Below are 24955 nucleotides of genomic sequence, written 5' to 3' on the forward strand. Positions count from 1 at the left end.
TTCTCATCTCCGCAGACTGTGTATGTGCTTCAGAGAGTTTAATTAATGCTCTGTTTTCTGGAAGCTTTTCTTTTTCCTTAGAGGATGGCTGGGCAAAATGTTTTCCTTTACATAGATGTTCCATATGAGTTGAGCTGCTCTGTTTTCCAGTACAATATGCAATTTGAGTTTATTTACTAAAACATATTTATTACTGCTAACTGAAACCACATCAAAACAATACTTTAAAAAGGTTTCTAGATTATCAAAGTAAATATGTTGAAACAACCTTTTTTAAATTCCATTTGTTTGGGATGACATCTGTGTTGAACTGCACCTAAACTTCTGGTAGTCATTAAAAATAAATTAAGTAAATTCAGACGAGTTGCTGTCAAGTCAAATTAAAATCATCTATTCAAAGTAATTATGAATGTAAAACTTGGTTGAAGACTTCTTGTATGGTGCTAAATGCTTTCCACATGCAGTAATGGAAGTATTAATTTGATGTACAGGGTAACTGAAGTTAGTTCCAATGCCTATGTTGTCACTCTGTACAACAGTCTGTCCACATATTTATTGTTGTTTGGTATTCCTGCTTGTTACATTAAGTTGAGCTACTATATGGAAAGGAATTAGAATGCATGGGCTTGGGCCAAACATCTGTTCTCCTGAGTAGAACAACTGACACTTTTATGAAGTCACACTGTTCAGTGCCTATATCAAAAGTGCTCTATGATTGAAAGATTAAAGTAACTTAAATGGGAGTAAAGATTTTCTTGCTTCATTTTTATTTCTGAAGTCACAAGCCAGCAAGTAAGTGCATTGTTTTCATAGTAACCAAAGAGAAATGTAGCAGAGTTATAGATGTAAGCATGGATTTTCTCAGTTTCCATACTTCTATGGTTATGTTGAGCCATAAATATTTAAAAAACAACATCGTTCCCTTTAGTTCTGAGTTCCAAAAGTTAGTATGACTTGCCAAAGCAAGTAATCCTGGAGCATAACAAAACTATCATTATCTGAAATACTTCGATCTTCTCTATTTATTTGTTTCATTGAGCAACTTAAGGAAATGAATATTTAATGCTGGCTATACCTATTTGTAAAAGCAGAAATCAGGTTCATAAAGTGAACTGAGTTTTGTTTCATTCTGTTTATTTTAAGGTAAATTTGTACTTTAGCAATGAAATTCCCAACTCTAGATGAAGACTGGGTGTAGGTGGGCCTCCTCTACATCCATCTCATCATATGTAATATTTTACTGTTTAACATAAAGGGTTGTGTGTGATTCTTTTTTTATTATTTGTTCTATAGTTTCCTTTAAAATGTTTTTATTTTAGCCTGAGGAAAGTGTAGGAAATATCCTAATTACTGTTGTCAGCTCAATCAGCAGTTTGGAACTGTTGTGTGTTATCATGCAGTCTAAATGTATCATCAACTATATAGTATATTTTCTAAAGGATTTCAGCACAAGATAAATGATAGTTGTTTACTAATTATATATGTTTGCAATCCTCTTTGAAGCTGTAATCTTGCAATGGGAAATCTTAGTGGATTGTGTTTTAGGTCACACTATTGCTTTCCTTGTGTTGTCTGATAAAAGCAGATGCAAAGATTTGTTCCATAAACTTTTTTCTAGAAGAACTCAATGGTTTGCCATGCTATCTTTTGTTGCTGCTCAGTGATGCAGTAGTAAAGCATTGAGGTGATTCTTCCATCAAAAGTTGCTTATTGCATCTAATGTTCTATCATGTAACTGTGTCCATTGGGGAATTAATTTCTTTATAACGTGGGTTTACTTTCATCTGATCAGAAAGCTAACACTCAATTTACCCCCAAATTGTGATCCTACTGGAAAAGTTCTACAATGAAATTTCAACTTAACTCCCTTGTATTGAGGAACTGAATTGAGGTGTCTGGTTGGCAATCTCTAGCATTTAGCTAGAATTTTTAGGCAGGTTTCTTTGAAACTTAAGAAGAAACTAGGATGAAGGCTTCTAAAGTCTGTTGGATAGTAGTGACCATTAGAAATTCTTAAGAAAAACAGGGAAAGAGGAAATGAAATTTAAAAAAAAAAACATGTTGAATTAGCTTTTTTGTAAAATGAAGTACTGAGAGCAGATAAAGTCATGCAGATTTTGTACAATATTCTATTTTACAAGCAATTTCACTTGCTTCAGAAGCAAATATGAACGATTGAGGGATAAGTACACAAATGAGATGAGGAGGCTCACAAGCAGTCTGTGCTAACATGTGGTCTGTATTATGGCAAAGTTGATGAAATCTAAACTAGAATGTGGTCTGTGTCTTGATTTACATTCCCTTCTCTTCCTGAAACAGTTTCTAATATAGAAAGGTCAAGTTCTGCCCTCAGATGTTTCTGTGCAGTGCCCATGAGACTCAATGGAAACATGCTTTAAAATCTCATGCAATAAATGTATAATACGAAGCATTCTTAAGCCATAGTAGCTACTTACTTGTCCAAAGTCCCCAGAGTTGCTGTCATTTAATCCTAGTAATCTGTAAAACATTTTGAGGTATCTTGAAAATAAAAAGACTTGCTATTATATTTGAGTCTACTCCTACAGACATCAGTTCCTACTTGCAAAAATCCACTTCTTTTTTTTTGTTAGACAATGGGCAACAGCAAATTCTCTAGATAGGTCTGAGTGAAAATGATGATTGCTATGGAGTTATTGCCATTAATTTCTTAATGAATTTTTTAATATTTGGCAACTGTATCTTACCCTTCTGTTTGTCTTTGTTGGCTTTTAGCCTGTTTATCTTGAGGAAAAGCAGGAAATGTCTAAGAGCAAATTACATTTTTAAGGTGGATTTGTGAATTTTATTTCCTACTGTGTGTTTTAAAATATCTTTAATGAAAAAAAATTCTTTTAAAAGATCTCTCAGCAGGATGAAAAGGGTATTTATGTTACAGTCCAAAGAAAATTGTAAAGGTCTTAGTATTTGTAAACTCCCTTTGGGGGAAAAAAAAGAAGCACACACTGATTTTAAGATTTTATATTGTGTAGATGTCCAAAGCTTACATCACGCCTCCTTTTACACAAACGATGAATGGGCCCGCATGGCCTTTCTTCACTAATGCATAGTGCAGTGCCAGGAGTGCTTAAATCAGGAGGCTTTACATATTGTAAAGTTCTAATCTTTTCAAATAAACTGTGTTGATAAGAAACTGTATTTCGGTGGAGACAGAGCCTTACTGGGAAGATTAACATGAGCTCTTGGCATTTCTTAGTTCCTTACACTGTCAAAGCCTGACATGTCTCCATTCCTGTGCAGCCAAGGATTTTTAAGTGGTGATATCATCATTGGGAGAAGATAAAGATCCACTGAACTGATGTGTTGAGGCCAGTAACAATGTGGCAGAAGTCAACATTTAAACAGCTTTCATTCTTCTTTGTTTGATTTTGACACTGCAAAGTGAATTGTTTCCTTATCTGATTGAAAAAGTTGTATGTGGTGTTTTCTGCTTCATTTTTTGTGTCTGGAAAGAACATCAAATGCTAAGTCTTTTGACATCAAAAGAAACTAATTACATCAATCTTTATCTGTTATGGATCCTAATAGCTGAACTCAACGGGTAAAGTGTGCTTTACCTTTCAAGGATGCCAAATTAGCATTGAAAATGTAGTGGTTACTAGCGAGGCACAGAAGCAAAAAATGCATGGAGTCTTGTCTTAAAATTTGATTTCAATCATAGAATCATAGACCAGGTTGCTCACAGCTCCATCCAGCCTGGCCTTGAGTGCTTCCACGGGGGGGGCATCCACAGCCTCGCTGGGCAGCCTGTTGCAGTGTCTCACTACTCTCACAGGAAAAACTTTCTGTCTAATATCTAGTCTAAATCTGCCCTCTTCCAGTTCAAAACCATTTCCCCTTGTCCTGTTATGATATTATCTGTTTTTACCATGTTGTTTTTATCTTCTAGTAAAAGGACAAAGAAATATACAGTACTAACCCGTTTAGTAGGTGAGGCTTGTTGCCATCCATTGCAGAATCTGTAAAGGTACTTTGACTGTTCTGCGAAGTGAAGGCTGTTGCACAGTCTGTAATGAAATATATGATATTTCTGGTAAGGAGTTCATGTACAACAAGCTGTTGTGTCTTGAAGTTTACACAGAGTCACACTTCAGCATTTACTCTCATACATAATTTACATGATTTATCACAAGGCAGAGTTAATAAAAAGGAGCAGTTTCCTGATCATGTTAATTCTCAGATTTGAAAGTTTCCCTAGATAATTTAACTCCACCTTATCTTAATAAAATGAATAAAACCAATGTGCAACAAACTACCTAATGGCATCTTTATTTAGTTGTGTGACAGAGCACAGTGGACTAGGTTGCTCTTTGAGATACAACTACTCAAAAATACTTGCAGTACTGTATTTCTACTTTCATTCTTGTCTCACCTAAAACATAAGAGCAGTTGCTTTTGTCATCTTTCTTGCATAAGCAGATTTTTCTTCTCTATGGTTCCTTTCTTTTTGGAAATAAATGTACAAAGAAGGGCTGAACACATCAAAATCTTAAAAGTGGAGGCAAATATATAAGCATAATTTTGGAGTGGCTTTTTAAAATCCATTCAACCAGTTAACATTAATATCCTAAGCTAAATATGAAGTAGTATGTTTCAATGGGATCAGTGGTAAGATTGATGCAGCAGCATAATAGTAGGATGCTTTTATTGTCATGTGGTACATTGGAATTAGTTATGTTACATTTTCTTGTAGTATTATTCAGAAAATGTTAGCATTTGCTTTTAATTATCTAATGCAAGAATTGTCCAAGAAGTTTGTATCTTTGGGCGTGTTGTTTTTTTTTTTTTGTCTTTTTTATTTTTTTTATTTTGCAAACATTTATTACCAATAGTTTTATTACAATAAATGGATTACCAGGGCTGAACGCTGCTCTCTGCTAGGACATGCAATTAAGCAATCAAAATACTCAGGCTGTAAATCAAACAGATTTACATTGAAACAGATCTTTTTTTATTTTAGTGTATTACTGCTGCCAGACACAGGTATAAATTTTGTACTTTTGCCTTCAAATGCAAAACAAGAGCAGAGAGTTTTAGATTTTCTTCTTGGTAGTGAGAGTGCTGTGTCTGTCAAGAAAAGGCTGAGTCTGTCTGATGCAAGCTTTGATAACGTGATTGTTCTGGTTCACACTGCATTGTGAAAAGAAGCTGTTTGCCTCCCTTTTAAATCGGTTTCTTTTTACCAGCTGCAGAAGATCAGAATAAAACTGACCATCCCTTTACTCAGTCCCTGGTGATGATGATGATCCAGCATTTGTTTTTCATTTAAACCACATGTTGAATAAGTGAAAAAAGGAAATACATGCTGGTCAGAGGTCAGGTGCAACACAGAGTTTATATGGATTTATTTTCACTGTAGCATCTGCTATCCTGCATTTAAAGCCGTTGAATGTTGTTCTGCTTCCAGTTATTTTTGAGGCAAGTTTTCTTAAATAGCGTCTTTTCAGATTTTGGCATACCCTGCTGGGCAGACACTTGGCCTTCAGAGCTGTAGAAACAGTCCGATTCTGCAGATGATAACTCTGCACCAGACAGGCTCTTCAGAATTTAAACTCCTTCATGATCTCATAGGGTGGAAGCTGACTCTCTTTGTTTCTGTTCTCAAATAAATAAGACAAAGCCAAAAAAGAACCTGGAACAGTATTAGGGTGATAATGGAGAGCTGAGGCTAAGAGCTCCTCTCCTTATCCCTGCTCTGGCATTAGGAGAGAGTGAGGAGGAGAGAGCACAGATCCGTCCCTGCATTTTCCAAATACAACTTTAAATTTTAATCAGATACAGAATATGAACTAAAGGTTCAATTTTTTCATATTAAATTACATGTGTATTGAATTTGTACATCGTTAGATGTACTGAAATGTTTGTTTTTTATGATAGAATAGTGCAGGAAAAATTACTGCACACATTTTAACAAATAGTTAAATAGTTTATAAGAAGAATGAGGAGTTTTTAATTCTGGTTTTGTGATTGGAATAACTTCAGCTTTTTTTTTTTGCTTTTTTTTTTTTTTAAGATTGTGTGTTTGGACTCTTTTCATATGACACTTTCTTTTCTGTTCTCTTTTTTCCTCTCCAATTTCTTTTAGGAATAGGAGGCCTGCAAGATTTTGTGCTGAAGTCTGCAACTTTGTCAACATCACCAGCTTGCCCACCTTTTACACCTCTCAACTTTGAGGCTACACCAATTGTGCGGGTAGCTGTTGAACCAAAACATCCAAGTAAGTTTGAAAGGAGAATTCAGTGTGACAGCAACTCAGCTTCCCACTCTCACTGATTGAGCTAGTGTATGTTCTATCCATTAAATTAAGTGATAGGTCCAATACAAATCAAGTAAATCTAGATGGATGTATTTCATTGTCCTAGTGAATTCTTCTAGCTGGTTTGTCTGTGTCTCAGTAAGAGGTCAGTTACAGAAGATCTTGCTGCACATTTTGTGGTCACTTAGCTATATCACAAGTAGGATACTGAATGATGCTCACAATTCAGTATTCCTTTACTGTGAAGGTAAGTAAAGTGTTTGATCTTTGTGTTCTTCACTTCTGTTGCCATTCTGTGCTATATCATTAAGCCTTTGACACAGATTTACAGTATTTCTATTAGTTTGGGTTTCTAATTGATTCCTACCCACTACCCAAACCAGAGTAGCATATCTCTGCCTATTTTTCAGTCCAGTTTTCATTTTTGTTGTGATGTTAGTAGAAACAAAATAACTAGCTTCCAATTCAGATCCAAAATTTTCTAACATTAAAGTTACATAGGCTTCTTCTTGTTCAGTTTTTACTTTTTTTCTGAAGTAGTAGGAGAGTCTAGCAGATGTTTGTCTCATGTTTGGTTAATAGTTAAATACAGTTAAATATTGTATATCCTCATTTGATAAAGTTTAGAAAATATTTAAAGTTTTTTGCTCTAGTAAGTGTGATATTAAGTTGAAAATTGTTGAGGAGTATAATTCCAGAATTACTATGTAATTCTAGAGAGCCTTTTTTTCTCATTGAGGAGATAAAGCTGTATCATTCTTTAATCACCAGCTATTTCCTTCAGTAACTCCTGAATCTATTTGAGCCAGATTTGTTAGAGATACAGAAGTCTCAAAAATTTTATCTACACCTGTGAAAGTTCCTAAAAGTCAGGTGCTGCTTGAAGTATCAGAAGACAAGCAAGATTAGGCCATTGTAGGCTCAGCTTGGAAGTGATCAGTTTCCTGTTAAACTGCATATAGTCTTGGGGTGATGCTCGCATGTTGTCTCATGGGTGCCTGTATGGTTACAGTAAACACTTAAAGAAAAGCCATTCCTCCCTTTCAGAATGCTTAAGTGCAGAATAGAAAAAAAAAATTGCTATAGAAGCGCCTTAGAACTTAAAAGTTATTCACAAACTTTCAGATAAACTATGCATTTGTGTTTAGACTCCCAACAAAATGAGTATTACTGTTTCCTCAACTTAAATATGTTTGTCTTCAAGTATTCCTTCCTTGGTATTTCTTTGTTGATAATACCTTCTTTTGCCAGGTGATATGCCTCAGCTGGTGAGAGGAATGAAGCTTTTAAACCAAGCTGATCCATGCGTCCAAGTTTTGATCCAGGAGACAGGAGAGCATGTGCTAGTGACAGCAGGAGAAGTTCATCTGCAGCGTTGCTTGGATGACCTGAAGGAAAGGTTAGAAGGGTCAGGGAGATGGAATATTTTTGTTCAGTAACTGTTTCCTATTTCTTTGTCAGTTAGATACATCCATCTTTGATTTTTGTTATGGTAAAACAGCTTTTACCATTGGATCATAACTGTACCTTTTTGTAGTGTGTGCAGATGTGCAGAGGCAACTAGTTCACTGCCTTTATAAAGCCATAATCAAGGAAATTATAAATGGCAGTAGCTTCAGGATTCTGGTGAAGAGTGTAACGATGTAAGTCACACAAAATAGAAATTGTGAGAGGAACCAGGTCTGGCAACAGAACTCCCCAAAATTAGGAAGTAATGTGATAGAAGGTTGCAAGACCAAAGTCCTGTTCCTTTGCTCTTGATTGTGCCACTTTCGGTTAGTATCGGACAATGCTTACTTCTTCTGGAAGTTGGAATGGATCACTTCCAAATTACTTAGAATACGTTTTTAACAGTATCTTCATTGTGATTTAGTGCAATATATTTGTATTGTTTCTGAAAACAGATGTACTGCTGCAATTTGCACAGCATTTTTCCTCAGGGTGCGTAAAATCCTTATTATTGGCATTATTCCAACTTCTGGAAAAAAAAAAAATTACTGGAATAATTAAATGATGACGACATAGGATGTTACTGAGCAGCTAGTAGCAGTCTATGTATTTACTTGTCTAACACTTTCTTTTGTAAACATGATTTTGACTTTTTTTTTTTCTGAATTGCCATTTCACTTGATTTTTAAAAGAATTATAAGGTGTCAAGAGTCATCATTTTGTGATGTCCCAAATGGACAAAGCACGTGAACACTGTGATTGTAGTGTCGTAAGCAGAAATGAGAAACACCTGAAGGCACAGAGTGGCAGGACTCCCACTGCCGATTCACTTGACATATGGCTTCTGATGCCTTTTCTCACTTGGATACCAGCTCCCAAAAGGAAAAGTGGCAAGGTGTATTTACTAGCTTTTTGAAGCACCATTTCTTGTGTGTTACATTTGAGTTCTGATAGTGGTATTCTTTAGTAAACTACTAAACTGTGAAGAGGAAAGGTTGTGGTTTGAAATGCTATTTAGATTAGCTCTAGTATAACCCAAAAGGTTCTAGCATGGTTCCATACTTCTTTACAAAAAACTCTTCAGTTTACCCAGGGCTGCATTTTTTCAGAGCAACTCACTGTAATAACAGGTGTTCTAGTTCAAACCAAATGTCTGTCTAACTCCATGTGTCCAACAGAGTGGCTTAAATTGGATGTTTGGGAAAGAGTGAAAACAGCAGCCAGATGTAAAAACTCCTACTGGTACTCTGTTGGGCCTTCATTGTCTTCAGTTCATGGACAGTTCAGGGCCTGCTGCGGTTTGGTTATCAGCTAATCCCTCTTAGCCTTCCTTATGCCCCTCATGGTTTTGTAGGCTTCCATCACATCCTTGAAACATCTGAAGACTACTTGTATTTTTATACACCGGTCAAGCTTATTTTTTCTATTTCTATTGTAGCTCTTTTGAGGAAGGAGAACAGCACGTAGTTTTCAAGATGTGAGTGAACCAGTGATTTATACAGTGACTTTCAGTAACAGTACTTTCTTTTGTTTTGTACTGGTACTTTCCTTTTTGAAGTACGTGGTATTTTGAATAGTGTGAAGTGCATTATCTGGTAATCCGTGTTGCAGTTCAATTTATTCATGAACATCTGTTCTGTGTTAAGGCAACTGCCCTATCTTCCACAACCCCTCGTTTTAAAAGTAATTTTAAAATTTAAGCTAATTAAAACCCTCTATTTTGCAGGTTTGCAAAGATAGAGATTAGTGTGTCAGCACCTATTATTCCATTTCGAGAAACGATAACAAGACCTCCAAAAGTCGACATGGTAAATGAAGAAATAGGAAAGCAGCAGAAAGTTGCTGTCATACACCAAACAAAAGAGGACCAGAACAGAATTCCTGAAGGAATTCAGGTCGATTCAGATGGGCTTGTTACAATATCTACTCCAAATAAACAAGCTACACTCAGTGTAAGAGCGTTGCCACTTCCTGAGGAGGTAACTCGACTTCTTGAAGAAAACAGTGACTTGATTCGAACTATGGAGCAACTCAGCACGTCTCTGAATGAAGATAAAAAAGCTCATGAAATAGATCAGAAGACTATGGACAAGATAAAGGAATTCAAACAAAAATTAGAGCAAAATCTGCAGGGAAGGAAGTGGAGAAATGCTGTTGATCATATCTGGTCATTTGGACCACGGAAATGTGGGCCTAATATTTTGTTACATAAATTTGAGGGTTATAAAAATTCTGTGTGGCAGTGCCTTGAAAATGCTGAGAAAGAAATAAGTAAGTATGGAGATTTCGACAACAGCATAGTAAGTGGATTTCAGCTGGCTACGCTTTCGGGTCCCATGTGTGAAGAACCCCTCATGGGTGTGTGTTTTACAGTGGAAAAATGGGAAATGAATAAGGTTGGAGAGGCACTTCCAACTAAAAGTCAGAATTCAGGGGAATGTGGTGCTGTAGAACATAAAGAAAGTGAAGATACTGTTTCTCCAACAAGCAATAGCACTGTTAACATTTGCAGTGAGAATGAACACGAACAGAGCAGTCAAAGTGTTCCAAAGTCACTTGAAAAAAATAGTAAAAACAAGGGAGAAGTTTTACTTATGGATTGTTATGGTCCCTTCTCTGGACAGCTGATTGCCACCATGAAGGAAGCTTGTCGTTACGCTTTGCAAGCAAAACCACAGAGGCTTATGGCAGCAATGTACACCTGTGAAATTATGGCTACTGCAGAAGTTCTAGGTAAGACAACACAACCCTTTGTCAAGAATTTGCTTTCTGACTTAATGCATGAATTTTTAGGTACATAAAATTTGACTGAATCAGAAAGTAGAAAAAGGTGAGAAAAATGTCAGAGGTTTTTCTTTGTTCTCTGGTAGATTTTTGCAATGACTCTCTAATGCCTCCTTGCAATACCACTAAGCTTACCCTAACATTTGTTCCTGGAGTTTTCCATAGAAGTTGATATAGTGAAAAATGTAGTTATTTGTTGTAAAACTCTGCTGTCATGCATGCAAGCATGATACTTGACACTGTAAGCAAGTGTATCAATTTTAAATGAGAAAAACATAATCTAAATTGCTGTTTACAAAAAATGCCCACTACTGCATGATTGTTTATAGTGATGTGATTAACATGCATCATCTCATCAGTTGTGCCATAAAATGAAATGGAAACACGGCATTCTAATACGTGGATATGTTTTTAATGAGTGTGATTTAGGACTCAGATGTACAAGCAGATTAGTCCAGTTAAGTGAATGCATGTTAGATGGTGATAGCCATGGACATGCACTGGTTCATTACAAATCCATTATTATGGATAAGCTGAAGCCAATAAACTGTGTCCTTGAGGGTGAGTGAAGAGCATGCTTGCTCTGCAGTAAAGATTGACAGTTGACTTGTGATACAGCATTGGCTTTTATAACTTAATTTTTTTCTGTTGGTGTTCCATGCATTGATATCCAGTTGAGCTTAATGCATCTTTGTATTACCTGCTTGTTTCTAAGATTTTATAGCAAACTCTTTTGTGTTTAGAACACTTAAAGCTAGACTGTCTTTTCATTTTGCTTATGCAAATGAAAATTAATTGAGAAACGATTTTATCAGACACTGTTGTGGCTTTGTTTCTGGATTTGATAGCAATGCTCATGTTAGTATTTGAAAAAAAAAAAGAAAGCAAGATCAGAGCACTTAAGGGAACAATTCACACAGCTTCACAGTATTATCTCTGGCCCCGTTCTTTAAGTAAAAACACACTGACTCCAAAACAGAAGAGCAGCTCCTTTCCCTGCTTGCTAAGCTTATGGTCACCCATAGACCTGAAAATGTTGATCGTGTTGTACACTATTTCTATCCAGTATGAAACTTGTTTGTTTTTTTAAAAGAAGTTATTTTAGCATCCAGGGAAAACAAATTGTTTGGCATTTTCCTTTGACCTTCTGAAGAGTGCTGCAGTATAGTGAAATGGTGAACAAGACTTAAATATTTTAAGGAGCTGAACATAAGACATCTTTAAAGTGAATCTGTTATGCGCATATTTATTCTGTACGTTGCAGCATCTTGAAGGGCTTTTTTTTGAGTAACATCATTGTTTCAAAGTAATTGTTTCAACAATTTTTGAACAGCAAGTCATGGCATTTTTTAGGGATTGATGCTGCTGAAGCCATTCTTTCTTCCAGCTTATTAGTGCAGAATTAGGACCTGTTTCTCTCCAGTATATTGGCACCTGCCCGTAGTGGGCCTCACATAGCTTCTTTGTGATAGCCTAAACTGGGACAGTACTCCAGGCTGCATGAATGAAATGCGTTTTGCTGGAAACCTGAAGTAAGCTAAATAAATTGGCTTCTGGTTTCTGTGTTTTGGTAGACCAGTCTTCAGTGAACTATGTCTAGAAAATATGTTCATCTAAAGTGCTTTGTGATAATTGTTTTCTTATCTCATTAATATAAATCAAATTTTTCTAGGTCCTACCTATTACAATTAGAAAAATAAATATTTTGACTTTTAACATTAATAACCTATAAAGTGGTTTTGGACTTACTTGCTTGAACAAATGGGTTTAATGCACGTTGTGTGGTTCATCCACAACGTATAAACAGTGATGCTCTTTGGCAATGCGTGCATTTGACTTGAATCTTAAAGCAGTATGTGCTTAACCAAAGTCACTTACTGATCTGTGAGCTGTGCTGATGTGTGACCCTTTCATAGCTCCGAGTTTTCTGTAGCCAGTGGAATTTTCTTAGACTTGAAGTCATTTAGTTATGTGAACAAAGGCTCTCCTTGCATGGCAGACTCAAGTGACTTCTCTGCAACATGCTTTAATCTTCTTGTCATTTGAAATGTAGAATCTTAAGTATTTCCTCCATTTCCTCTCAAGCAATAAGAAGACTATTGTGTGTAGTAAAGGTGACGTTCAGCCAGAGGAGCAGAGAGGAGGTCCTGGTAAGGGCACGAACAGATAAAATCATCAGTGATGATAGGAAGAATACTTCAGTCCATGTTTTATTAGAGAACTAGAAACTCTGCAGCAGTTGGTATTGAGCTCATGCTTCATCATCCACACCTGACAGGAAGATTTAACTGCACTACCTGTGTGCTAGATTTCCTTACCAAGGACCAGATTCTATACTTAAAAAAATAAAAGCAAATAAGCCTATGCAAATATTTCCTCTGATATCCTGTAGAAGGCTTAAAATAGATCTGCAAATCAATGCATGTGATTATAATATTTAATAGTATCTTTCCGCCAACTCAGAATAGGTGAGAATAATTAGGAAGTAATGGATATTCCTAATTATTTCCAGGAAGGACCACTGTTTAAAAGCTGCCTGTACATGTCCATGGTTTTGGTTTGTTTTTTTTTTTTTCAGTTGAGTATAAAATACTTGAACATCTTAGAAATTGATATGAATTTGTTCTTTGCTGTAAGATATTTCTAAAGTTAGTTTGTACATCTAAGAGTGATTATTCATACTTGTAAATTAAGGCATTTCTAAAGCATTTTTTTCAGTGTATATATTTTTCTATGCTTTTTATTTTCATCAGTAGAAATGTAGTTGTGAGTTTTTGTCTGTAACCTGCAAAAACATTTTAACTGCAAATTAACGTGATGCTTTCTGTAAAGTTGAACGTTTTTCAGAAGTGCTTTGTTGATATCTGCAGTGTATTTCAAAGGACTCGATATTTGGGAAAGAAAAGGAAAAATTGCTGCTGACAAATTTAAGGATTCATTAATTAAATGCTAGTTGGGACACATTAAATGTAATAAATACCCAATAAACAAGTTTTCTGTGCCTTACAGTAGCACTGCAGCACTTGGGACACAGGTGGCTTATAGGGAAACATTGAACCAAATAAACTTTTAAAGGTAGCTGGGATGTGATTTCTGAGTAGCGTTATTACTTAGTAGCATCACTTAGCTGGTAATGTTTCTCTAATATTTGATTAGCTGAAGTAAAGCAAGTTTGGCACATAATCTGGCAAAGTGCTTTTGATGCTATCACATGCCTATGTTTTAAAATATACAAAGTACGTGTTACTTTACTGCACAGTAGCTATAGTTTGTTAACTGTTATTTGTATGATTCTGCACGTGGTATTGGCAGAGTATGTTGTTTGTCTGAATTTAATGGATTTGCTTAAAATTTTGCAGGGAAGAACGAGAGCCAAAGAAATGATGTACTTTATATCATGCTCAAATTTCTTGAGTAAATATGTACTTCTCTTAACAGATCAGAATATGAATGTCTTGGTAAGCTCATCAAAGTAATGTCTTTGCAGGTCGTGTGTATGCCGTCTTGTCCAAAAGAGAAGGCAGAGTATTACAAGAGGAGATGAAAGAAGGAACGGATGTGTTTATTATTAAGGCAGTGCTGCCAGTAGCAGAAAGCTTTGGTTTTGCTGATGAAATCAGGAAGAGAACTAGTGGCCTGGCCAGTCCGCAGCTGGTGTTCAGCCACTGGGAGGTAAAAATATCTATTTGCTCCATCTGGTTTGGTGATCTATTTCCTGTAGATGTGGCAAACGGGAATAATAAGTGGAAAAGGTTAAGTTTTGGTCAAGATGTTTGAGTAATTCATTTTTGAAATGAAGAGGAAAAAATGCAGCTTTATATTAGTCTTACTTAATTTAATGATGATGCTGTTCAGAAATGGAGTTATACTTTCTTGAGATGGGATGCTTTTTATTTCAGTATCAACTAAGTGCTTCTGAAATGGAACTGATTCTTCATAAATTGGTTTCTGTAAATTTTACATGCCTTTTAAAATAAGTTATCTGATAAACCTATTTGGGTGGAGGGGGTATACTACTGCTAATAAGAAATCTGATTTATCTGATGGTTATCCTCTTAGTGATTGACAGATACTTCACGGGTTTTTTTGTGCTCGTGTATTCCAACTCAACATATGTTTCCATGTTAAAAGGTAAAGGGAATTGATTCAATTCTTTCAAAATCAAGTCTGGTCACAGTAGATGGAAGTGTCATCAAAATCATTTCCTTTGTTCATCTTTATCACTTAAGGAAACGAACAGGTTTAAGAAGAGGTGTGAAGGAAATACTGAGATGGGAAAGCTAATAAGAACTAGTATCAATTGAGAATGCACTTCATTTTGTTCCTACAGTGCGGATCTTCAAGAAGTAAAATGGAAAGCTTTAAATTAGAGTTCCTTGTTAAAGAAAAACAAAGCTGCATTGTAGGAGGCCTTGGAAGACTTAATTGAAGGAACTAAAAATAGGCTCAGGGGAAAGAGTCTAAACCAATAACATGAGCTTTTTAAAATAATTGAAATCTAGATTTTTAATTCTTTCAAGGTCAGATGTTCCTTTATTTGATGTTAGGACTGTAGAAGTTTTGATAAATGGATTAGAAAGTCTTATTATCTTCAATTTTGTGACAAATGTCAAATCTGTGAGTGCAAACAACTACAGATTTTTGAGGCCAGGAGTGCTCTGTGCAGTTACCAGGTATGGTCCATTCACCTTTGTTTCTCTGCAAAATATGTGCTGGTTTTTTCACACTGCATATATTCTTCCTCATTTTCCTGTAGCTAAATTGTCCTAATAGGAGTATTTGTTAAATACTTCAGTAGCAGTATTTCTTTCTTAGCAATTCCTGCAACTGCCTCAGGAATTTTGTGCAAGTCCTAATTGGAAAAAGAGCATCTCCAAAAACCAATCATGTGCTATCAAAAGAGTTGTGAATCCTTGAAACAGTACTTCTCATCTCCTTTGACAGCACCACCTTACTGGTGCTAAAAAAGCAATGGATAAATGCAACCCATATAAATAGTGTGTGTTCAAAAAATAGACAACAACTCGGTGTATAGAGGGATGTGAGCCAGTACAGATTAGATACTTCAAACCCATAACAATTGGCAGAATTGTGTACAGTAGATTCTGTTTCAGCTTTGGATGTCCTCGTCTGAAGTGCAGCTGCTGAGGTTTTGTGGCTTAACTGGTCTTTTGTCTGAAGTGTCTCTTGTATCAGTGCCCCAGAGGGAAATCAGTCAGAAGTACGATAGTTCCAGCTAACCATTGGTCTGTGCCAGTTTCTTTTGGATTTGTGGCTACTGTGCTGCACTGCTAAGCAAAAAACGAAATCCCTTGCCTCTATGACCTTCTCTTCTACCCCTAAACTGTACCGTATATTTTCACACTGTCAGATGTTAGGAATTTCACATAAAAGAAAGTTACAGGCATGAATAGGAGAGGGAGATTTCAGCATCTGGTGACATTTTCTTAAATTGATCCTCAAGGGAGGTTGTAATTATAGATAGTTTGTTAAAATGTGGTGGTAGTAGAAAAAGTGACTGTGGAAGCCGGTCACCTTTCCTGGTGAGGAGGATTGTGTTTTGTTGCTTTTAAAGTCTGCTCTTTTTCCTGACCAAATGAGCCCTTTACTAAGCTACAAGCAATGTTGGCTCTGTGCAACCATGGCAGAGGGAATGTATTCTATTCTCACTTCATCAGCAAAATTGCTAAATAAATATCATTTTCAGAATCTGTAGTGGTGGTATGACAGGGAAGCCAGAAGAAATTTTGTGTCTCAGATCACATGAGAAATTTGTGAAGCTTTTCTCTGGTTCTTCTGCTAAAAACAAAACAAGAGAACAGTTTTCATCAAGTATTAGGTGTGAGTTTGGCAGTCTGAAATTACTGGTGAGTTGTCACAGTACATTCATAGTATCCATGGTGTATGCTTAATAAATACCATTCTTTTTTTTTTTTGCATGCCAGTTATTTCATGTATCATACTGTAAGATACAGCATGAACTCTGTGAGATCTCATACTGTGTTTTCCTTTGTGTTAAAGATGAATAGGCAGTGTGGTAGCTACTGGGTTTTCTTTCACATTCGCTATGTTACTGAGTGTGTGTCTGTTGCCTAACTGCATTCTGTGTGATCCCTTCTGTGCCACTCTGCTTTGCTTCCAGGTGGTGTTTCCTCAGTGTGCTTTGCTCGTTACCTGGATGCCCAGGACTTGGGTTTTTCTGCACAGATTGCTTCTAAGACCTTGTTTTCCCCATTTTACATTTGAAATACCACTTCTTGGTATTTTTAAATTTCAGAGACTTAATCTCATAGGAATTATATGTATGAAGTATATTTAAGGAAATCAGGATTAATTTTTATTTTTTTTTAAATTACTATTATTTCATTAATATGTCTTGTAGACTATAAAATAAGGGAGATCAGTGATGGCACAGATGTTTAAATTAGTCTCTGGAAATGAGATTTCCAGTTAATTTGTCTGGTGTAGTTCATATCACTCCAGCCCCAGGGAATGGAGCAGTACATGTATCAAGGTCTATCTTGTCAGATACGCCTTTGTTTTATTCACTTCTCCTGTCATACTTAAATTTGTTTCTGCCTGTAAAGAATGGAACCAGCAGTGGGAGCTTTCAGTTTGGTCCCAGATTAAATAAATACACGTTAAAAGATAGTCGTGTGATTTTCCTTATGCTATCCCTGTGTTAAGTGGATTGGGTTGACTTGGCCATGTTTTCTTTGCTTGTGATTTAAACTTTCTTTTTAATTCCTAGTTAAAAGTATATAGCTTTGAAGTAATTAGTGCTTTTTCTATTTTTTAATCCTTGAATTAATAATATACATTCAGTTAGAGTGTAACTCTAGTAGAGCAGTAGCTTGTTGCACTGAGTCATGCCATTTTGTCTTTTCATGAAGTTCTGTGAGTAAGAAGATATTTATGATGGAGCAGCACTTAGAATAATGGAGCTTTAATCCCATTTGGGAAATGCATTATAGTGAAAATAATGCATGTGGCTCAATTCGAATGACAATTGTCTGCAAATGCAAAAATATTCAAAGAACTGCTTCTTGTAAAGCTGTGAAATGTATGGTTTTCCTGTTAACGCACATCTCTCAGATTGCATTGACTGTCTTTTATTCCTGGGGGAGGAGGGGATCTGTAAATATGTTTGATCTGAATTCTGTTTGACTATTCCTTCTGAGCAGAATAGTGCCTGGGCTGTGCTGTAAGGCTCTGCAGAGAGGTAAAAAAAAAAAAAGGGCTGCAAGTTATATATGATAAGAATCTGATGTGTCTTGAATCACTGGAAGTTTTCTACTCTAATTTTTTTATTCATTCCTACTGTGATTTTACAAGTCAAATAGAAGATAAGGATTTAAGGAAGTTGCTGGATGAGGCTGTTTGGCCAGCATTAAACAGGACACAGGGTAATGTAATTAATGAGAGACTCATAAGAGTCCATGAACCTTTATTTGCTATAAATTGTGACTTCACATCGTTGCACAAGTGTCAGCTCAGGCATGCTAAGAAATTCTAGGAGTGACCTGGAACCTTTCAAGTACGAAAAGGTCTTTATATTAACCAGAACATCTGAAGCTAATGAAGGTAGTAAATAAAAGCTGTGTGGCTTTGATTTTCCTATATGTCTCTTAAGGAACAGGAAAAAACGCAACAGTAAAGCCACAGGTTTCCTTGTTTTCTTTCCAATTCCCTAATCCTTGTTTGTAGCTACTGACTGAAGTCACAGCTAAAGCTCAGCTGTCACTGATTGGAGCACAAACAAGGATGATGTTCTTAAGCCAAAGTAAACTTACGTGGGTTTATTTTCTAACTAAATGTGGAAATGTTCATTATTACAGTGTTTATTGAAAGAAGCAATGTCATATCTGACTTCATATGTTTTAAGGCCTGAGCCGACCCTTTTGAATATTGTCATTGGAATCTCTAGATTCTTCTGAAGAGCTTTGGGAACTGGGGTTACTTTGTAGGGAATCTGCACTCTAGTCATTAACCTACAGGTTAAATGCTTCAAGCTTGAATGCAAGTTATTCCATATTCTCTGAAATCCTCTCTGAAACAAAACTCTTCTGATTGTTTTCTCATTTTGTCAGGCTTTTGTCAAATGACTATAGAAATGAATCTTGTGAATTGGATTTATGCTTGTATGCTCTTGGTGTTTCTCATTGTATTTTCTCAAAGCCATGTAATTTACAATCATGAACTTTTGCAAGAAAATGCAAGGATACAGAGAGAAATAAAAGTGCAATTTTTGTCAAGTTATGAAGTTAGCTATCAATATTATAGAATTATATGTAATAATCTTAAGAAGATGTATTTATTTGTTTGCTACAATTTGATGTGTAGTGATGCAAAGTGGCCAAATCCTTCTGAGAAGCCCAGGTTTGACTACAGAGTTGTCAAAGAACTGGCAAAAAAGGGAGGCTGAAGATGAGTTGAATTCTTTTTTTTGTTTGTTTTTGCTGTTCTTTCAGGATGTGGTATAGAGATTAGCTATTTATAAAATGGACAAGCTGGTACACAAAGTGTTTGGTACAGTGTGAAAATTTGTGTTTCAGTAATGTAACTGTGACTATTTATTTTTTTTTCTAAGAACATTTATGTGTAGGTACTTCTGTAAAATTCCTAAGTATATTGTATGTACTTTTCCTCCCACCCTCTACCATCTCATCCTCATCCCCAGCATAATGTTTTATGAGTGTTTCAGGTGCTCAGCACTTTGCACAGTTGCTCAGTACTCCTAAGTGGGAACAGCAATGACACCTGCTTCCCACTGGAATTAAATGGGTGCAGCTCAATCTACCTAATCTTACTGGGTATGCTTCCTGGTGCTCTATGTGCTGAAAACACTGCCAGCATCCAAGCTTCTCTCTCACCATTTTGTTATGCTCAAAGCAGAAGCATTTTTACAGCATGACTCAGCTTATTATTAAAAACTCAGTTTGGAGATGACAGCTTTTCAAAGTCACATTTCACATAAACCTCAGCAAACTTCTGCATTTTACATGAAAAGTAGGGGTAATTTCTAATTGACAAGGCTGCTTCAGGTATCTGAAAGGCATATCAGCAATATGCATATTAGTTACATAGTCTTTGCCATTACTGAGTGCTGGCCACCATTTGGACTGTCAGTGTTCTTGAAGTGTCTTTCTAGCACTGAGTTTTCAAAGGTAGAAAAGATTCTGATACCCTGAGGTGCATATGCCCTTTGACATAGTGTGTGACAGTCCTGCTGAGGTTGTTTGTGAGAAACCACTTCTAGCACAGTGTTGTTCCTGGCATGCAGAAGCTATCCTTGGTAGTGCTTGAGCTGAATTTTGTCACGCTTGAGCCTTCTTAAATGGTTCACAGTGGTTCACATGTTACTTGCTAGTCTTGTAGTCTTCACTGGATAGAGTAAGATTGCTCTTTATATTTGTGGTCCAACTAAAGCATTTTGCACAGTGATGTTACTTGGCTCAAAAGAAAGTTTTTGTCTCCATCAGACAGTAAGGACCAGGAGGGGAAATGCTACCAGCAACATGGCTGCGTTCCCAGATCTGCCTGACCTTTTGGATGAACTAGGCAGATCCAGTCTGTTTGCTTTTGATGCATCCCTCAACCTCGTTTTTGCATAATTAGACTGCCTGAGGCAGAGGCTGTTTCATGCCTCGTTTTGTGAAATACACCAGACAATGGGACCCAGACCGCTATTGGAGCCAGCTGGGTGCCACTGAAATGCAAATAATAAATCATCCTCGGATTAAGGCTTAAAATTTTGAGTTCTCTGGAATTGAAAGTAATTTATTCTAACTCAAGTCTTGAGAAGTTTGATGAACTTACATAATCATTTGCAGAATTTAGTATATATTGTATTGTCTTTCAGTATTAAAATAGTACTCATATTATTTGCATTTTTATTGGTTAATTATTGCAGGCATTCAGATTATGTCTGAAAAAGATAGGAGCATGCATTGCCTGAATATTTAGTGTGTAAGTTGTTAGGCTAAAAGAAAACGACAGCTGTCTTGCCCATGTTACTCTGCATGCTGTTACTAAACAAGTCTTGGGAGACATTGCTCTCTGGGTGTGTTAGTTTGAATAGTTGTGATGTTTAATGAAACGTCTTGCTTTGGAGTTACTTATTTTTTTCTCAGGAATAACTCTACACTTAAAGTATTTGGAGTAATCTAATCTTCTTTTGAAGTGTCTAATCCTTACTGATTTCATTTTAAACACTTCTTCTTTTATACCTAGAATTGGTTTGCAGTTCTGCAGTGAGCTATGGAACATATTCATCAGCCTGTATTTAATGATTCTGTTGTTTCATTAGTTTTATGCTTTATTTTCTATTTTATCCCATGGAGCTTCCAGAGCACACAGTAAATGCTCTCTGTTAAATGGCTGCATCTCACTCCAGAAGGATGGGTACATTTAGAATCTTATTAATTATTTAGGACTCTACCCAGACAAAAACATGATTTCTGTCATGGATTCCAGAGTCTTCTCTACATGGTTCCCACGAATACAAACAATAGTTCAAGGGTTAAAAACTTCTCAGTTCTGATTCCAGGAAGCCCAGACACACGGTTCTGCCAGCTACTGTTGTAAGCAAATTAAATTCAACAATCATGGAGCATGAGAGGGAAACGTATTTATTGTTGTTTTTTTTGGTTTTTTTTTTTTTGCCTTCTTGCAGCATATGTACAGAATGTGGGGAATAGTGGATGCCAACTGCTAGGTGCATCTCCTTTGATCTATTAATGTGATGTGTAGTCTACTCTTGTCCTCAGCTTCACTTACTGAGTCAGAACTAAAGAATCAGAAAATTTCCTTTTTTTTTTTTTTAATTACTGTGTCAATAACACCTCTGTGCAGTTAATGCTAGAGTTATATTAACATGGCTATTTGCTGACTTCTTAAAGGAAGGGCACAACTGATGCCTCCATTTCCAGTTGACTCAGTAGATCTTCCTTTCTCTTTATTTGTCCTGGTGTTTACTACAAACACTGTGTGTCTAATTAACCACATCTTCTGCCATATGTCCAAACCATTCACTTGGGTACGATCCTCAGAAAGAGGAATTCTCAAGTGCCTCCATAACTTGCTCCAGAAGCAGAATGTAATACCAGAGCTATTTAGACGTGATGAGATGCAAAGGCAGTTCCTGCAGGTACTGATGTGGCTTTCAAAACCTAATTTTGATCTCTTTCCCAGTTCTGCTCTGCACAGTGCAGTGGTACGTTAGATGTGTAAGTTCAGTCTTGAGTGTATTTTCACTTCTCTTTAGGAACCACTGTTCATTGTTTCTCTCAGAATGTAATTTGGGAGTTAGGTAACTTGCTGATATGAAAGAACTTAATCAAAGGGAATAGTAACAGCCTTTTAAGTTGGTATAGTTTGTAGCTGCGTGCTCTCCCTTGGCAGTAGCTCTGGAGCATGTCTATTGAGTGTGAGTCACTTCTCATTCCTGTGTTTCTTCTTGAACTTGGACATTTTCATTTGTTTGGCGCTTTAGATAGGTCCTGACTGGGGGAAGTCTCTGGTGTTTTTCCAGCATGATGATGATTAGTATGAACATCACAACAACCTGATCCAGTCAGCATGCGTGTTTGCCCAGAAGCTGGGAGGAAAACCAACCAAACAAAAAAACCCAGCAATTTTCACTGTCCTTATCTTTATTTCAAGTGCATGATGGTGCCCCCTTACTTTCTGTTTACTGGCATATACTGTCAAGGAGCTGCCTTGAAGTTTCAAGGCACTGGTAGAAAGGCCCTGTATAAGACATCAGAATGGGTATAGCTCATGTGGATTCTTCTATGCTTAGACAACTCTTATTTGTATGTTAAAAATAAATGCAGAAACATTTGGAAACCAAAATTTCGTACCATTTATTTATGAGTTCTGCTTGCCTTTGTTTTCAGCTCGACAACTTTATGTACGTTCATTTCCCACCTAAATAAGTGAGGCTGCAGGTTTATTTTAGCATATGAATGATATCCCATTTAATTTACCAGGACTATATATGTACTTAACTGTAGCAAGTTAGTATGCTTTTTTTGTTTGTTTGCTTGTTTTAACTTAGAGGCTTAACATTCTATTTTGCAGGATTTAACCTGCGATGTTTCCTAATAAAAAGTAGCCTTCTTCTATGAGGACTGCTCCAAAAGTAATGCTTCCTGTTTTATGATACTGGCTCGTGAGGTCAGTGTTGGATGTTGGTGGTATGGCAGCAGAGATTGAACCTTCCCAGCAATATTCTGCAACATGTTGTTGCCATGTAACAGATGGCAGCAGAGACTGCGTTGAGGAATACTGTTCTGTAGCTGAGAATGTGCTCTGTTGAGGAACACAATGTGTTACTGTGTTCTTCGTATCTGATGAGGTCTCTGTGGAAATAAATAGGAGGCATTACTATTGGGGCAGGCTATGTACTGTAGTTATTGTCCTAACTTTCTATATACTGTATATGTAATTCCATTCATAGTGCTAGGTGTTATTTAGCATCCGAAGTAAAAAATTTGGTGTTTGTTATTTCTAGGAAAAATCTTTGTCCTAACCCAACTTTTTTTTTTTTTTTTTTTGCATTTCCTTCTTTCTGATTTATGTCACTTAGATGAGCTTTAGGTAATTTTGTTTGGCTTGAAATAGCATACGGCAATTAAAAGTATTTGTCAGAATAAATGGTTTATTACACTAAGTCAGAATGTAGGGAAGTTTTTTTCTGTCCTTGTCAGTGCTAATATTAGACTTCAGAAATGATCATGGAGTGATGTTCTCAATTATTGCCATAACTATCACTGTTCTCACAGTAACTAACATGCACTGTGCTCCTTCTCCCATGAGGTTTTGGTTAACTAATGGATGCAGCGTTTCTGTTCTTCTTTTGGTAAAATATTACCTACAGCTGCATCTAGGGAGGAAATCTACAGTCAGAAACATTCAGTTCTTATAAATTCTGATAAGATCGTGGTGACATAATATTCTAAAGAAGGAATTCCTTTTTCAAAACTAAAAATTCTATAAATGTGATCTGTTGCTGTTACCAACTGGCCATTAAATTTGTTTTAAAATAAATTTGTACATAGATAAATACAACTGAATTTCAAAATCTGTCCTATGCTTTCTGTGATGAACGCTACATGGTGTTCCTAGTTCATGTATTGTGCTTAAGTAGCTAATAAACTGTCCAGAAAACTATCCACTCTGTCTTCATCTGTGTACTTTAGAGATGAGAATTACCTGAAATGTACTAAGAATACTTGGAAACCTTTATGCTGCTTTATTATTTTTTTCCCCTCTCTTTTTATAGATCATTTCAAGTGATCCATTCTGGGTACCAACCACTGAAGAAGAATATTTGCACTTTGGGGAAAAGGCAGACTCTGAGAACCAGGCCCGCAAGTACATGAATGCAGTGAGAAAGCGAAAGGGACTTTATGTAGAAGAAAAAATTGTGGAGCATGCTGAAAAGCAGAGAACCCTCAGTAGGAATAAGTAGCTGCATCTGCTTCCTTTCTCTCCTGGTTCAGCTAAGTTTTCTATGCAGCAGAGTAAAAATATCTTCTGGACTTGTTCTTTTACACCATATTTCTTACGCTTTCTAATGTTTATGGCTTATGTTTAGAAAAACATGAGCCTTTCCAACTTTTATATTGAGAAAATAGTTTATTTACTTAAATCATAGGCATATTTCTTAGAATTGGTCTCAGATTTTAAAGCTTTCTGCACTGTTGCTGTCACGGGATTGGGAACTCCTAATTTAATTGGTTTCTTTCTGATTTTTCAGATGTAATTGCAGTTAGAGCTGGTTACCTAGTCTGTTGCAAATAAACTATGCAATGAATTTAGCTCCTCAATGTTTTTGTCTCTATTTTTAAAATTAATTTTCATTTATGTAATGTATTTGTTGCCCTCAAGCACTTTCCATAGTTACCTATATGCAAACATGTAATCTTTCTTGGAGTTTCTGTTTGTTTTACTTTTTTCCTAGTGTAAACAGTCACCTAAAAGTGGTGATGCAGTCTCTGCTCCCAGGTTGTAGCAATGCATTGTCCTTTAAACCAAAGGGCAAAAATAGCACATGTGGAAGACTGAGAACTGCAAACCAGACCAAGGCTTTTCGTTTTTCTTCTCCATAGAAAGGCATCTTGTGGAAGGAAAAAAAAAAAAAGGTTTACATAATTATCCTAAGCTGGGAGCTGCCATCTCTGAACAAGGTACACAGCTATTCCTGCCAATCCTGTTTGAGTATTTACAGACTCTTTGCAGACATTTCTACCTGTTTAACCTGTTGTCTTGAATACAGTGAGGAGAAAAGCTTGCAGGAATAATACAAAATGTTTTGCTGTTTGCAGGTGGCTAGATGTTGAAGTCCCAGAGTGATTCAGACCAATACTAACAAATTCCCCAAAGGGTGGAAGTTTTAATTGAGAAAAATGGAAATCTTGC

General features: G+C 36.3%; 1 protein-coding gene across 3 annotated transcripts in view; it reads left to right on the forward strand.

Moving 5' to 3' along the window:
* The window catches only part of EFL1 (elongation factor like GTPase 1), a 55952-nt gene extending 31598 nt beyond the window's left edge, over nt 1-24354 (forward strand). For all 3 annotated transcript variants that reach the window (XM_042875904.1, XM_042875906.1, XM_042875907.1), the window contains 5 exons: nt 6125-6256; nt 7547-7694; nt 9471-10477; nt 14016-14200; nt 23817-24354. In XM_042875904.1, coding sequence (XP_042731838.1) covers nt 6125-6256; nt 7547-7694; nt 9471-10477; nt 14016-14200; nt 23817-24005 — 1661 coding nt within the window. In that variant the 3' untranslated portion in view covers nt 24006-24354. The remainder of the gene's footprint in view (nt 1-6124; nt 6257-7546; nt 7695-9470; nt 10478-14015; nt 14201-23816) is intronic.
* Nucleotides 24355-24955: the final 601 nt, after the last annotated feature.

This window comes from Lagopus leucura, unplaced genomic scaffold (assembly GCF_019238085.1).
Source record: "Lagopus leucura isolate 7727_CA_CO unplaced genomic scaffold, USGS_WTPT01 Super-Scaffold_100015, whole genome shotgun sequence".
NCBI lineage: Eukaryota > Metazoa > Chordata > Aves > Galliformes > Phasianidae > Lagopus > Lagopus leucura.